General features: G+C 40.4%; 1 protein-coding gene across 4 annotated transcripts in view; it reads right to left on the bottom strand.

Annotated features, from left to right (window-relative positions):
• Window positions 1–4,705: 4,705 nt before the first annotated feature.
• galnt1 (UDP-N-acetyl-alpha-D-galactosamine:polypeptide N-acetylgalactosaminyltransferase 1) overlaps window positions 4,706–17,053 on the bottom strand; it is a 49,836-nt gene continuing 37,488 nt past the window's right edge. For all 4 annotated transcript variants that reach the window (XM_088999621.1, XM_088999620.1, XM_088999619.1 and 1 more), the window contains 10 exons: window positions 14,366–14,532; window positions 11,443–11,570; window positions 10,770–10,849; window positions 10,486–10,656; window positions 8,658–8,775; window positions 8,338–8,518; window positions 7,465–7,604; window positions 6,823–6,921; window positions 6,537–6,671; window positions 4,706–4,927 (listed from right to left, as the gene is read on the bottom strand). In XM_088999621.1, the coding sequence (XP_088855747.1) occupies window positions 4,781–4,927; window positions 6,537–6,671; window positions 6,823–6,921; window positions 7,465–7,604; window positions 8,338–8,518; window positions 8,658–8,775; window positions 10,486–10,656; window positions 10,770–10,849; window positions 11,443–11,570; window positions 14,366–14,532 (1,366 nt within the window). In that variant the 3' untranslated portion in view covers window positions 4,706–4,780. The remainder of the gene's footprint in view (window positions 4,928–6,536; window positions 6,672–6,822; window positions 6,922–7,464; window positions 7,605–8,337; window positions 8,519–8,657; window positions 8,776–10,485; window positions 10,657–10,769; window positions 10,850–11,442; window positions 11,571–14,365; window positions 14,533–17,053) is intronic.

The following is a 17,053-nucleotide window of genomic DNA, read 5'->3' on the forward strand; positions in this document are numbered from 1 at the left end:
ATGCATTTAAGATGCAGATGTTATAAAACTATTTTTACTTTCTTCTCATACTTGAGGTTCACGAGAACTTTCCATTCTTTTTTTTTTACATTTAATCCAGTAAAACATGACGCAACCGTCTGGATTTAACCACACGTTTTAATTAACCTGATGCTTAATGCTTGTCTTTATGGCAGCAAATGTGACTGACTGTTAAATGTATATTTCATTGTCCCCGTTTTTAAGCGCACGTTTTAGCTGTGGAATGTTTGATAAGAAAACTGTGGGAGGATAAAAAAAATAATACATTATTCAGAATGCAGAGGAAGCACACAAACAGAATAATCATACAATATTTAACGGCAATGGGAAACAAAAGATTTTTCTGTATTTTTTTTATTTATTTTTTTTGACTGATGAATAATTCAGCGCATTACGTTGTCAATCCTTTGAGGGACCAGATAGATGTTTAAGGGAAATGCCCCTGTAACAGAGCACATCCATTATTTTTCAGTGCTTAGAAATGACACGTGATAAGCGTATGTATACTGAATGCATGTCTGTTCGGCAAAAAATAAGAAAAGTTGAGCCGTTGTCAGAACATTTTCACTGTAAAATCAAGACTAAGAAACGACAGACTCGTAGGTGATGGTTGTCCGTGACAGGTCGTGTAAATACCTTCATTTTTATTTCGTATATTTGGATGCCATCACTGTAAAAAAAAAAGTTGCATGTGTAAGCACATTTCAGTACAGAGATACCTCAGTTTACGAACCCCTTGGCTTACAATCTTTTCGGTTTTATGAATTTATGAACATTTTACATTGGCATACGAACTTTATCTTGGCATACAAACTTTTTTCGTACAAGGAGCTGCCCTCAATGAGCGATGTGTCGTTCGCGAACGAGCCCGTTCTTCCAACAACAAAATGGCAGCCGATAGTTTTTGTCCTCTATTCCCCACCCCCAGTCTTCAGTTAAAGCCATGTGATTGGTCAAGTACGCAGCAGTGAGGGGGGTGGTCTAAACATTAGAGACAGGCAGAAGACAGTGAGAGTTTCAACTTTGATGAAAGGCAGAGTGCAGACTGCAAAGTTAAAATATCCCACAAACAACCCGCACAAGCCATCTGTACACTTGATGCAAAAAGCTATCAACCCTGCTAAACAGACAACAACTGATGAGGAACAAGGTAAAATTATCGCAGAGAAAGCACCTCCAAGAGATCATTCCTCAAGATGGTGAAAGAAGAAGGTTACGTTCCTTATCAAGTGTTTAATTCAGCGGAAACCAGCCACTCCATTCCATCAAGCCATCAATGACCATCACAAAGGTAAATAAAACGACTTTATTATTATAAGTACAGTTTATTTCTTTAATTATAATACAATAGCACATTTATTATACATAAAATAAGGTATATTTGTGTAGTGTTAAGGCTTATAAAATTAGAAAGTAGACATTTATGTTTTATGTGGACCTGGGAACGGACTATTCTCATTATAATGGTTTCCTAAGGGAAATTAATTTTTGGGATACACACTTTTCGCCTTACACACTCTGTCTGGGTACCAATCAAGTTCGTAAGCCAAGGTATCACTGCACAATCTACACACAAAACGCCCCCTTGGCCATGTCACAGTCGCGAAGATGATTCTTCCAAAGTGTAAACGATTGTTCACTGTTGGGAATCATCATTCCCGACTCCCTAATCACTCCATATGATTTTTATTTTTCGTACAGTGTACTCAAAAGTGCACCCCTACAAAAAAAAATCTAATATTGTTGCTGTGGGGAGGTTGCTCGAAGAATGCGGTCCTGTACTAACAATGACCGTTACTGATACAGTCAATTTTTAGTCTATTATGAAAATACGTAAATCTAAATTTCAACCACAGTGAATGTCATTTCGTTCCATCCTGACTCATTTTTAGACACTCTACTTAAAAAAAAAAAAGCCCGACATACTCGGATCGCCGTATGTGAATGTTTATCAAACATTCGTTTTGCCGCAGACTGTCGCAGTTTTAGCGAACATGATCGCTAACTACGTCCAAATCCCTCGTGATGAGTAATTAGGGAGTACGGCAGGGGTGAGAGATTCTAAACACTGCTTGATGACAACACAGATATGTAAATCGATGAAAAGGTTTCTTCAGCCGTCATCTGTACTTCTTTGAAGGTGTCAGACGTTTCGCCTCGAGGCGAAACGTCCGACACCTTCAAATTTCTACAGATGACGGCTGAAGAAACCTTTTCATCGATGGACCATTCCTGCACGACTGAGAGCTTACACAGACACAGATATGTAAAACACATGAATAATGATGGCCATTCGTGCTGAACTAAATGAGATATGATGTAAAACCGGGGTAAAATATGATACGGTATCGTAACCTAACTAAAATAATGGGTGGTCATTTCTTCGGGAATGAATGATTATCAAATGCATGTGGGGTAAAATTGAGCGATCTGTTTAACAAAATATGTCGATGATTTTTAGCAGATGTGGTCAGCATCCTGAGGAGGTGCTTAACTCATTCACTGCCATTCTCGAATTTATTCAGGAATTGAAAATATGACGTTTAGCGCCATTCCCGAATTTGTTCGGGATTTGCTTTTTCATGCTTGGGTGCAGATAATGCGCAAGCCATGGCCTCTGGCAATGTTTTTTTTTTTTTTTTCTACAAGGGGGCGGTATTACCCTATTTTCCATTTTAGTGCTTTGTTACAGCTTCAGCTGTTGTTAAAGCACGATATGAATCAATTTGTAAGTATTGTATTTTGGACAGCCGCCCTCATTTCAAGATCAGATAACTCCAGACCCATATAATTTAAGAACTTTTTTTCTGATGAAAGAAGAGAGTTTAAGGTTTCTATCAATACAATACAATATGTTTATGTAGTCCTACAACTCAATATTCTGTAGGTCCTGCAATTTGAGTGAAAATGACAAAAACCATGGCATTGGAGTGGACACATTTTTGTTGAGTTTAGGCAAAAAAACAAACAAACAATTTTGTCAAAAAGGAACTTTGACCATTATTTTAAGAGGTTGATGATATGCAAGATGTTTTTCTTTTAACTTTAAATGACTCAGTGATCCCCAGCAGGCTTTGTGGAGAAGCCACAGAAAAAAAAAAAAAAAAAAATAGTAAATTTGGCTCCCAACTAAGAGAGAAGGAGCTTGTCACTCACGCTAAACTGGAGTGTTGCTTTAAAACAGGGTTTCTAAACCTCTTTTGGATTTTCTGTCATTAAATTGTAATCTGTATTTTTAAATGATATGCAGCACGGGTGTCAAAGTCAAGGTCCGCGGGCCAAATCGGGCCTGTCACAGCACAGGCAGTATAAGATCAGTTTTTGTCTGTTTTTTTGTGTGTGTGGATACCTGACAACTACTCTGGTTTTGCCGTAATAAGTACGTTTTTCATCATCCCATTCTACGTTACGGTTCATTAATGAAAATTACGGTTTCCAATAAAAACAATCAGTCAAAAATCGTCAAAATAGTAAATACTCAATACTCTGGCTAGCTGGCTATCTATTAGCTATCTAGATAGCTAGCTAGCTATTCGAGTCAGGAAACATATTAGATAGCTATCTATTGGCTAGCTATTTAGCTAGCTTTCTATTTCTTTGAGTTATTCTGGGTTGAGTGAACAGTGGCGCGTGTGGCTGCTGCTGCTCACCCGCAGAAAAACATATCCCGTAACTGTGACTTTGAGAGTTTTGAAAGGTGCTTAGAAATGAAATGTATTATTATTATTATTGTATTGGGCCCACGAAAGCATATCAAAGTTGTGAAATTCCATTATGGCTAAAGTCTGAACTCAAATTTCAAATTGTAAACTGCGATAACAGTCATTTTGGATTTGAAAACGAGCTATTCATTAGTTTGTTGTGCGCTCTATATGTCATATGTGGAGGGGATTTAACACTCTAACGACTTCCCCAAATTCATAACGGCCCTCGAGAGGAAACCGCAACGACAACGCGGCCCGCGGCAAAAAAATGACTTTGACACTCTTGATGTACAGGAAGTACACTGACGGCAGGAAACTTGCCAGATTGGGCAATGAAGACTTGAATGCTCTAGATGAAAACAGGACATAGAAAAAGGTATGATATCACAATTGTTATTAATCTTCTCTGTCGCCGCCCAACCTCAAAATGTCTGCAGGGTGTAAAGACAAGGCGAAGACACTAGAGGGAGACATACTGTGAGGAGGCACACAACGGGGAATGGTCTTCATAGGAGCTCTTCACAATCCATGACTGAATTAAATAAAAGAGAAAAAAACATATAACACGCACACACACACGTACACACACACACACACACACACACACGCACACACGCACACACACACACACACACACACGCACGCACGCACGCACACACACACACACACACACACACACACACACACACACACACACACACACACACGCACACACACACACACACACACACACACACACACACACACACACACACACGCAAATTAAGTGCAGACACTCCGTAACAAAGAGGCAGTCAGTAAACGTTACACGATGATGTGACAGGTGAGCTATCAGTCACACGCTGAGAACATCCGGCATCCCCCTGGTTGGGAGTCTTTTACCTCCTTCTGAGGATTGCGACACTGTTCCTTGACGTCGTACCATCCCAGGTGTTGTCCTCTCACATCCAGATGGACCACTTCTAGTTTTGTTGTTGTTGTTGTTTTTTTTTTTGAAAGATAAACGTTCCACCTGATGGCTTCTCATGGTCCGCTTGCTCCGTGTTTGTGAGCCATCAGAAGACTTCGGGGAGTGTGACGTTGCGTAGCAGCCATTGCTGCGAACGCGAATGCGTGCAGTCTCTGACGCTGGGCACTTGACTGTCCTCCTCGCTGGCTTTGTCCAAACATTGGTTGCTGTTGACGTGCACGAGACTCAGCTTCTGTAAAACACACATACATAGACACAAAATTATTTTAGCATTCTCTCCAATTTATGTCTGCAGTACATATGCGCCTAAAAGCTAGCAACCACTCATTTGATGAAGTTAAAATCTTAGCAAAAGCAAATAGATGGTATGAAAGGGGAGTAAAAGAAGCTATTTTCATAAAACAGCAAAATCCTTCACTAAATCGCCATGGTGGTGTGAGGTTTAATTTGGTTCGTGCTTACAACACTGAGATCGTTACCACCTAGGCTTAGTTATGCTGATGAGGTGATACCAGAGCAAATGGGGCAATCAGGCCAGTCGTAGACCATAATCAGTCAGGACAATAGAAGTAATCAGTGTAGCCTCAGAAAATGGCCCTCCGCTCCCCCCAACCTTAGAGCAAGGACTTACTGGACCCTCCGCACCCTGCCCACCACCTTTTCCAGCTATTCCCCTCAGGAAGGCGCTACTGATCCATGCGCACCAAATCCAGCAGACATTTAAATAGCTTATTCCCCCTGTCGCCATTAACTCTCTAAACATGACCCCAAATAGAACTGTATAGTGCCTCCATTTTTCTCCATTTTTTTTGATGATACTAGTGCAGTGTGTTCTACCGGAGACAAATTCCCTTTGTGTTCTAAGTACTCGGCAATAAAGATGATTCTGATTCTGATTATAGCAGAGGGCTATATAGGGCCAGCACTACCAGCAAAATTTTAGTTCGCTGACGAAGCCTCTTGGATAAGAAGCGAAACGTTCAACACCTTCAGAGAAGTACAGCTGACGGTTGACGAAACCTTTTCATTGATCTCTTCGATTTAGTACAATGTTAGCACCTGCTTCGGAAATAATTGATGATCGCCGTCTTGATTCCAAAAGGCATAACCATTCTCAATATGATACAAAACGGCAACGTGCACATGGACAACATTTTTGGTAAGGCTCGATTGATGAAGGGAACACCCCGCCCAGTGGTCACAGAAATACCCTATTTTCCAGTGTATATGGCGCACCCAAAGGCTTTGAATTTCTTCAAAACATGACCCTGCGCCTTATACGCAGGTGTGCCTTATATGTGAACTCCTATTGAGCCACAACAGGCTTGCAACTACTGTCAGCAGCGACCGACTCCATTTCCCCCTATAGATGAAGTAGTGCGTAACCCCAGCCTCGACTGTAGCACTAAACTAAACTATCATACATTTATATATTATATTTGGAGTTTTTTTGTCATTCATTGAAGTTGCGCCTTATAGTCCAGTGCGCCTTATATATGGACAAATTTAAAAATGCACCATTCATTGGGGCTGCGCCTTATACTCCGATGCGCCTTATACACTGAAAAATACGGTAACTTGAATCTGACAAAAAGCAACAATTAATAAATACATTTATGGAAAAATAACCAGACTCGTTTTTCAAAGAAAAACAATATGTATATATTTTTTTTTCCCTATTTCTTCCTTTCCTTTCCTTTTACTTCCATCACTTTGCTGCTGTGAAATGTAAATTTCTCCACTGCAAGACTAATAAAGTATAATCCAATCCAATAGGTTTGGATTTGGGACGTTTTTGATGTTTGTGTTTGATGACGGTGGTGCCAAAAATTGTCACTCACCACGGGGTCGTACTCCCACAGCTGGTTGCCTTTGAGATGGTGACACTTGAGCATCACGACAGGTCCATTTAATTTGGACACGTCCAGACACAAGTCGTCTGTTCTGATCTCCTTATTGGCTGTGTAGGAGAACACCTGCAAGGAACACCACCACCAACAACAAAAACAATTACAACGCAACAAAAAAAAAAAGCTGCTTAGGATGATGTCTTCGGTACATTGAAAACTTTTTGTAAGCTTTGAATAATCAATAGTTTCAAGCATCTCGTTTTGGGGAAAGTTTTACCTGGTTGCCACCCATGCCATGACAGTTGAAAATCCCAACCTTCTCGTTCTCTTTGCGGGCCATGTTGTCCAGACATTGGTTCGTCTCCACATTTCGGATCTGTTGATGGGGGGAAAAAAAATCATGCAACCATTAACTCATTCACTGCCATTCCTGAATTTATTCTGGAATTGAAACGCATGACGTGAAGCATGAGCACGAAGCTCGAATTAGTTTAGGTTTTTCTTGCAGTGGTGCCGATCAAGCGCTGGTCTGGCAATGTTTTTCATTTCCATAAGGAGGCAGCATGTGCCTTTTGACCTTGTTACAGCTTGAGCTGTTAAAGCGCTCAATAAATCAATATGTACTTTGTTGTATTTTGCACAGCCACCATTTCAAGCTCAGATTACTCCAGACGTATATAATTTAGGAATTAACTCTTTTTTTCTGATGAAAGAAGAGAATCTAAGGTTTCTTACGCTGAATTGAATGTTTATGTAGTCCTAAAACTCAATGTTCTTTTGGTCCGACAAGTTGAGTGAAAATGACAAAAACCCTGGCACTGGAGTGGACACATCGTCTGGCAGTGAATGTGTAGATCATCACAAATGCACAAAGTTTTTGTGATGGTGCTTGTCTGTGTCGTTTGAGTTGAGTGCATACCTCTCCCAAGGAGTAATAGTGGCGGGGAATCTGCGAGTCGGGATAGACGTTTTCCAAGTACCAACTGAAAGGTTTACATTGAAGCTTCTGTCTGAGAACTGTGCGAGACGTGATGTCACCGTAATCCACTTTGGTCACACCTGAAGACACACACACCAAATTATTTCGTCAGGATGGTTGAATTGACTGCATGATGAATCTACTAGCAGTGACGCTCAAAGTTGGCATAAAATCTATGTATTCTCTGAGGTACGTTGCATGTCTTTACTGGTTGTGTCTGTGTCTGTGTGTGTGTGTGTGTGTGTGTGTGTGTGTGTGTGTGTGTGTGTGTGTGTGTGTGTGTGTGTGTGTGTGTGTGTGTGTGCACGTGCATGTGTCTGCATAAGTTAATTGCTGCTCCTCAGCATGAAATTACTCCCTGCCCCAGTGCCAAACAAAGGGGCCATCCCAGTCAAAGTTGTGGCCCGGGGGCCAAATCTGGTCCCCCACATCATTTTATTCGGCCCACAAAAGCAAATCAAGCATGTCAAGTCCAAACCAAAATTTTAAATTGTCCCATGTAAACCACATTAACTAGTTATTCATTGATTTTTGGTGCTTTCTGTATGTAATTTGTGGAGGGATGAAACATTCTAATGGCTTCCTTAAATTCAAAATGGCCCCCAAGAGGAAACCATAACAACAATGTGGCCGGCAGCAAAAAATGAGTTTGACACCCCTGCTTTAATGGCTAGATCACACAGTATCACACACACACACACACACACACACACACACACACACACACACACACACACACACACACACACACACACACACACACACACACACACACACACACACACACACACACACACACTCTCAGGTGCTCACCGGGGGAAATAATGTAGAAGAAATTTTTAAATTCATCCATCCAGACTTCAGCCAAGCGTCTGTTGTTTTTATTGATGATCTGTCCCGTTCCCCCAGGAAACGTGTAAGGCGTCGCCTTTCGGAACACGTGACCCACGTGCGAGCATGTGACGATTTCCAGGGTTCCGCCGCACTGCCAGATCTGTGACCGAGACACACGCAGTGGAAGGTCACTAGGGTGACGGGAGCATGCGGGTTACTCGCAATGACGCAGAGGCCTCGGGAGTGTCGTGTGTGGAAGAAAGCACTCATGTATCACGGCTGCGGGTGTGACCACTCACTCGGAAGGAGATTTCCAGGTTCTCTCCACCCCATATGTCCATGCCGGCGTCATAAGTGCCGATCTCTTGGAAATAATCTCTGTCGATAGAAAACAAGCCTCCTGCCATGGTGGGAGTTCTGTAAAAAGAACACCAGTGGTTCATTTTCAATGTTTTTTTTATGTCACAGCAGGCAAACTGATTGTCCTCAAAAACAAGCAGAGATATAGAACAGTATGAAAAAAGGCAAGTATTGTCAAAATAAAAGAAGATGGAAAAAATATTTACAAATAGCATTAAGTTGAAGGGAATATGAACACTATTTCAGTCTGTAGGATGTATAGACTCCCCCTCGCTTTCCATGTTGTGTTAGATAGAAGAGCTATTTCCTGCATTTCAAAACGGTGCTTTCCACTTCTAAAAATAATTCCCTTTCTTGCCGCTGTGACTTATTTCTTCAGGTTCACTTAAACAAAAGACGCCGTCTTGTGAAAAAAAAAAAAAAAAAAAAAAAAATATTGGTGTGCTGTTGTTTTATTTTGAAAATAAAATACGGCAGAAAAAAAATAATTCTGGCTTGACCGAACGCTTAATCATCACAGATGAAAATCTAATAAGGAGCAAAACAAGGAGATTGGAGAATTTAAATGGATGTTATTTTTTTATTTAGTTTTTTTTTTGTGATTTTGGAGCTGACTTTGCAATGTCATTCAATTAATGTGAGATTTACTCTATTTATATAATTTGCCCCCTGGGACTGAAAAAAATATCTATCTACGTATCAATGAATGTGAAAATAACTTTCTTTATTTTTGAAAAAAAAACTTGATGTGCTGGATTATATTTATAGCACTATTTAAAAACTAATTTAACTAATTAAAAAAAAAATGCTTTTTTTTAAGTAACGGTGCAGAAACTCATTCACTGCAATTCACAAATTTATTTGGGAATTGAAAATATGACGTGGAGTGTCATATTTGCGCTGGTTTGACCTCTAGCAATGTTTTGTGTGGAGTGGAAGGGAGTGGACACATATTTGCACATTGTATGAGTTAAGGTCACTACCATCATGACTGAAAATCAAAAAGAGCATTTTGATTTGACAATGCAGGAATATTAATATTGATTTAAGTCGCACGTGTCAAAGTCAAGGCCCGGGGGCCAAATCTGGCCCTCCGCATCATTTTATTCGGCCCGCGAGAGCAAATCAAACTTGTGAAATTCCATCATGCTTGCTCTAGTCCGAACCGAAATTTAAAATTGTCCCATGTAAACATCAATTATTTTTTACTGAAAATTTGAAAACTAGTTACAGTAAAGTCTCGTTATATCGATATCGGATATATCGATAGTCCCGGTTATATCGATACTATTTCTATGCACGCACGGAGAAAATTACATGCAAACAGGGTCGGATATATCGATAGTCCCGGTTATATCGATATTTTTCGGACTCACTTGAATATCGATATAACGAGACTTTACTTTATTCTTTAATTTGTTATGACTCAAATTCATAACGGCTGCTTAGAGGAAACCATAACTACAATGTAGCCTGCAGCAAAAAAATTAGTTTGATACCACCTGGTTCAAGTTATTCACCAGGTAAAATATAATTTTCCAACTATTCTTTCCATTCTATATTTTTTATGGCTGAATCATTTTAACACTTTGTCATTTATCGTTCCTGCCCAAAGACTTAGCGAAAAATCAGTAGCTGTGAAAACCCACAACAACACTTGAGTCACCGTGGCTTCCCGCAGCAGTCGCTTTCCCAGTTCAACTCCCAAAACGCAGATATCCAAAGGCGCACAACATGTTGAAGAAAAGCGTTGGGCGCTATCCCCACCTGACAGGAAGCGTGCGGTCTCCTTTGCGACGGTCCATTTCTCTCTGGGGCACCGGGTACCAGCGGAAGTTGAGTTTCCAATTGAAGCCTCCGTACGTCATGTCGGAACCCGCCATATACTCAAAGGTGTCGTCGCTGATCACATCGATGATTGGACACACCACCGTTTTCCTATGGCGCAGGAAAACAATCGTCATGACCTTTTTGTGCAAGTGCTGGCATGAGGTGGCAAACAAAGCGTGACCCATCAGCCAGATAATCAAGATGAGGATAAGCTTGCATACTTGTCTTGTTTGATGCGAGCGAGCAGCGGCTCCAGCCAGCCTGTCGTACATTCGCAGTGAGCATCCAGAAAAGTTATCACCTACCAAAGAAATAAAGTAAAATCATAAAATAATTTAACTCATTCACTGCCAGACCATGCGCAAAAATGTGTCCACTCCAGTGCCAGGGTTTTTGTCATTTTCACTGAAATTCCAGGACTCACAGGATATTGAGTTTTAGGACTACATAAACATTCAATTCAGCGTACAAAACCTTAGACTCTCTTCTTTCATCAGAAAAAAAGAGTTAATTCCTAAGTTATATATGGGTCTGGAGTTATCTGAGCTTGAAATGGGGGCGGCTGTACAAAATACAATACAATACGTATATATAGCGCTTTAACAACAGCTGAAACTGTAACAAAGCGCTAACATAGACAAAAAGCAAATGCTTCCACCTTTTGGAAGGGAAAAACATGGCCCGAGGTCTGACCAGCGCTTTATTGGCACCCCCCGGAAGAAAAATCAAACCCCAAACAAATTTGGGAATGGTGCTCTACGTCATGCTTTTCAATTCCCGAATGAATTCGGGAATGGCAGTGAATGAGTTAAAAAGTGCAGATTTCCAGATTGTGTCAGCGATTGGCTGCTCAGTTCAACAAGTCACTCATGAGCGCACAGTGAGTTGACTAACCTGCCCTGTCGAGATGGACGCTCCCTTGAGGCGAGCACGAATGAGTCCAGATCTCTGATCCATCCTCACCACTCGCACGGGGATCTCCAACTTCCGGACATATTGCTCCAATGGTCGCTTTAGGAAATCTAATGCACACAAGAATGAAAGATGAAAGCACTTTTAGAACCATTTTATAGGTCACAGGTGTCAAAGTCAAGACCCGGGGGCCAAATCTGGCCCTCTACATCAATTTCTTTGGCCCGCGAAAGCAAATCAGTCTTGTGAAATTTCATGATGCTTACTAAAGTTTGAACCAAAATTTCAAATTGTCCCATGAACTCTATATGTAATGTGTGGAGGGGATTAAACATTCTCATGGTTTTGCCAAATTCATAACAGCCCCTGGGAGGAAACTGTAACTACAATGTGGACCGTGGCAAAAAATGAGTTTGACACCCTTGTTATAGGTTCTTAATCACATTTCGTAGATGAAAGAAATGTATACCTGTACTTGCAAATCTGGTATTGGATATAAGAGACTGACGGTGAGTACTTGAAAACAAAATGCTATTTTTCCTGAGAAATAAAGCAGAGTAGTTGCAGATATCTATGATATCTGTTCAGGGTAATACCGCTTTCGCTCATTTACAGTATAGTACAGGAAACAGCCAATTTTGAGCCTTAAAAAAAACGTTGGTTTATTTTGATCCCAAAAGCATCACAAGCAATACCAGTGTCTGAAACTCATGACAAAAAGTTAGTGGACACCCGGGCAGACAACTCTGAAAAGTTTCCGGCCTGGCCAGAAAGTTGCCAGCCCCATTTTTCACAACTTAAAACACAAAAGACGTCTAATCGCCAAAAAAAATAAAAATATCGTTGCAAAGTATAAAGGTTTTTTTTTAATTAAGGAAGTAACAACCACAAATGCTCCCTTGCCCAATTTATGGTAAATATCGCTTGCTGAAGATTTTGCTTCAGTTGTCGTTTGTCGTCATGGTGCACAATGCAACGTTTGCGTTGTGTTGCCTGTTCAAAGCTACGTGGACTCCTCTTTCTCAGCGGCTTTCAAAACTCTGAAGTACACTTTACAGTCAGGGTGTAGTCCAAAGCAGGCTTCTGATTGGCTGCCGGTGCAGAGTATGCAAATTGACAAACGAACGTTCGTTTGGCAATTTGCATACCGGCAGCCAATCAGAAGCCTGTTTCGTGCTTCGGACTACACCCTGACTGAAAAGTGTACTTGACAGTTTTGAAAGCTGCTGAGAAAGAGGAATCAGTGTGGCTTGTAGCGTTTATTGTGGCTTTATTGAATAAAGCAGACGTTTGATTTGAAAAAAAAAAACGCTTCTTTTTTCGTTTTGAAAGTTGTACGCTCGACGTAAAAGTTGTACGCCCCGGGCTACCGGGCAGACGGTATTTCAAACACTGACAATACCATGAATGCTGCTTAAGATTTGTGTTTTAAAATGAACATTTGAACCTCCCGAGGATTTCCAAGAGATGCTCAAGTAACTCATGAACTATGACGCATTTTGTTCTCTACCCGCAGCCACTTCCCCGAACACTGCCGTGCATAAAAACATTTCATCAAAAGGAGTACAAGACTTGTTCAAGAACATGAGCGTGAACTAAAACAAAACAAAACAAAAAAGTTCCTGGATATGATGATGACGTTCAATTTAAAGAATATAAGCTTTGGAAAAGCTACGTGGAACATTAATCCAAAAACACACATGGCAAAGTGATTGAACACTCTAAATTGTGCCGAGGATGGTTGTTGGACACACCACCGTTTTCCTAAGATTGGTTGGTAACCGTTTCAGGGTGTCTGCCGCCTAGTGCCCAAAGACAACTGGGACAGGCGCCAGGAAATCCCGTAACCCTAATGAGGATAAAGTGGTCTGGAAAATGGATGGATTGAATTTTTTGGGGGGATCACACCTCTCATAACAATGAATTAAACAATCGGTGAATAAAACGTTATTCTTGACTTCTTTACGTAGTTTCAGTCATCGCGGCCTGTGACAAAAATTTTTGGCTTTGTTCAGAGCACTGGAAGGGCCGAGACTAGAGATACATACAAAATAAATAGAAATAAAGAAATACATCCTACATGATAACTAATTAAAGCAACAAAAATAAACAATAAATAAATCAATTATACAAATCCGTAGGCCCACATTGATCCACGAATACACACATTTGCGACCAACGGGTGGTGATGTCAGGTCCCGCCTACAGCTGCACAGGTGTTAGTCGTTTTAATCAGTGGCAGTTAAAACGACATCCGGCACGACCATTCAGGGTCAGGTCATTGTTTGTTTCACACTGACAGGTTTGTTTTGTCTTGTCATGTTTTACTCATGGTTTTGCTTGATACTTTGGACCTTTTTTTCAGATGATTTTGTTGTTTGAGATTTTAATTATTGCCGACGATATTTAATACAATTTGGCAAATACACCCTGCTCCTCCCTTCTGCCTGCTTTTTAGGGGTCCACCATCACCACCAATTTGCAAATCTTGACACGCGCAAACTCCAGGTTCTGGATTACAGACGATCCCTTCCTCCTTGATCCAGACAGATCAAACAGGACACATGTGTGGTTGTCTTAAAAGCTGCAGACACCACAAACACCTTTGGCTCACACCTAACCTTCTGGATGTAATGGGGCTGTGCTGATGCCCGGGCATAATAGTCGAGTGTAATCCCTGCAATTGACGAATTAAAGAACTTAATCCCCGCCAGCAAACAGGGATAAACAGTATTGCACGGGTTGGAATGGTGCATAACACACTATCGATGTTGACCATACAAACCTGATGAAAAAAAAAACTTTTGAGAAATAGAAACGAGGCCAAAATGAAAATATATGAAAGTGTGTGTGTGTGTGTGTGTGTGTGTGTGTGTGTGTGTGTGTGTGACGTTTGTGTGCATACCTCGCTCACTGGCATCATCTACCAGAACAATCTCCTCTAGGAGCGTGTGTGGAGAGCGGTCGATGACAGAGTGGACGGTCCGCAGCAACGTACTCCATGCCTCGTTGTGAAAGACAATCACCACACTCGTTCGGGGCAGATTGTCAGGATACAACTTGTTCTTGCACCTAGAAAAAGAACACACAACACATGTATTAAATCAATTTTTGAAATGTGCCCGTATGTAAAGGCTAAGATTTGCAAAATTCATCAGCAAAAAGTGCAGGATGTTTTTAGCCCTAGCTTTACAGATTAAACATTTTATAATCGTTTTAGCGGGGGAAAACGATTTTACGTTGTACGAATCTTGACAAAGAAGATAGAGGAAATAATAAAATGACTCATAAAGAAGAAAGGGGAAGTCAAAATCACAATGATAATATTAGATTGGCAAATATAATTTGGAGAAAAATCACATTTCATTGGGTGATACTGTTGGAGAAAGAGACCCTGGTGGCCATGCGTCTGGCACACAATCTAGGTCAAAAACCAAATGGAGGTCACGTGTGCACATACTGATATTCAAGGATAAGTCAGCACATTTTTGCAATCATTCTATAAATCCGGGAGCATGCTCAAAATCGGCACTCTAACACTTTATGATTCTTCTCAGCCACAAAGTCCAGTGATGTTTTAATGTAAGACAGTATAATTCAGTATAATAAAACAGTATTATTTTTAACATTATTATTAAAAAAAAAGTATTTAATACATTAAAACAGACATGTCTAAAATACGGCCCGCAGCCTCTGTCATAAAATCAATAATGTCTGTCCCGCATGTAGAATTAACTCATTCACTGCCAGACGATGTGCAAAAATGTGTCCACTCCAGTGCCAGGGTTTTTGTCATTTTCACTCAAATTGCAGGACCCACAGAATATTGAGTTTTAGGAATACATAAACATTAAATTCAGCGTAAGAAACCTTAGATTCTCTTCTTCCATCAGAAAAAAAGAGTTAATTCCTAAATTATATGCGTCTGAAGTTATCTGAGATTGAAATGGGGCGGCTGTACAAAATACAATACAATACATACATAATGATTTACATAGCGCTTTAACAACAGCTTAAGCTGTAACAAAGCACTAACATGGGCAGAAGGCAAATGCTGCCCCTTCGTGGAAGGGAAAACATTGCCAGAGGTCTTAGCAGCGCTTTATCGGCAGCCCCTGGAAGAAAAACCAAAACCAGAACGAATTTGGGTATGGCGCTCAACGTCACACTTTTTAATTCCCGAATAAATTCGGGAATGGCAGCGAATGAGTTAATACATTTGGCAGTAGCGCTGCTAACTGTGTGTGCTAAGTGCTACCATCTAGAAGCTTAATTCGGAACAGTAAATTAGTATATAAGCAATTGACTGAAAGAGACCCTACATTTTCTAAAATTGTGATTTTCTACATTTTCAAAAAACATTCTAAAATGATGACAATCAACAAAAAAACGATTACTTCTGTTGAACTGTTACAAAAAATAATTAGTGTTAAAAAAGTGAATTTAAGTGAATATTCAATTGAAATTTTCAATTTTGATATGCATGTTTCAAAACACCAAAACGCATGCTTAAGATAGCTGAAATTAAAATAAAAAATACAATGTGAAGCACAGAATTGCTCCTTGAAATTAAAAATGAATTGCTGTTACATGTAAATAATGTCCGCCAAGGTTAGCCCCCTACATGGAAAATAATGTATATGAAAACATTGCTGTGTTAAAAAAAATCCAGTCAGATTGTAAAAAAAGGTCAAACAAGTCATGGAAAATGTTCACATGGTAGATTTGGTTACACATGAGCACCACCACATACGAGTCGGTTAAAAGCGCACACCACACACACAGGACAAACGTCAAAATGACCAATCCCCTCTCATTTCTTTCACTCTGAATGTCCCTGCCAACAAAAAAAATAATCAAAAAACCACCACCAGTGTCTTCACGCTCTGTAGTTTGAGCTAATGGTGACCTATGATAAAATTCAGTCATTGGTTTGCCACACATGCAAGCCTGCACGGTGTCGATATTGACTTGGTCTTATCTCCTAATTGGAAAAGTAGGTAGATGGTGAGGAGGCTGAGGGAAAACCAAGCTAGTAATCAAGTCTGGTTCAAAGACTCCAACACATTTCACGGATCAATGTTTTCTTTCTGTCGTCTTTTGAGTATGTGTGTGTGTGTGTGAGTGAGTACCCTTGCCGGCCTGTCAATATTCCAACCAAAAGCTCTCATTATTTCTCCATTCATGTTTCTCTCGTGTATGGAGACCACAAGTCAAATGCATTTTCATAACACAACATCAAGGATCTGTCGTTACGACTATTACGTGACCAAATATGAACACAAGTACTTAACTCATTCACTGCCATACGATGTGCAAAAATGCATTTCCTCCAGTGCCAGTACTTTTGTCATTTTCACTCAAATTGCAGCACCCACAGAATACTAAGTTTTAGGACTACATAAAATTCAATTCAGCGTAAGAAACTCTTTTTTTGTGATGAAAGAAGAGAGTCTAAGTTATAAGGATCTTGAGTTATCGAAGCTTGAAATGGGGACAGCTGTACAAAAGGCAAATGTGGCACCCTCGTGGGGGGGGGGGGGATATTGCCAGAGGTCTGACCAGCGCTTTATCAGCACCCGCCCTGCAAGAA

The sequence above is a fragment of the Hippocampus bargibanti genome, linkage group LG06, assembly GCF_051943395.1.
Source record: "Hippocampus bargibanti isolate YZ-2025 linkage group LG06, ASM5194339v1, whole genome shotgun sequence".
NCBI classification, from domain to species: Eukaryota; Metazoa; Chordata; class Actinopteri; order Syngnathiformes; family Syngnathidae; genus Hippocampus; species Hippocampus bargibanti.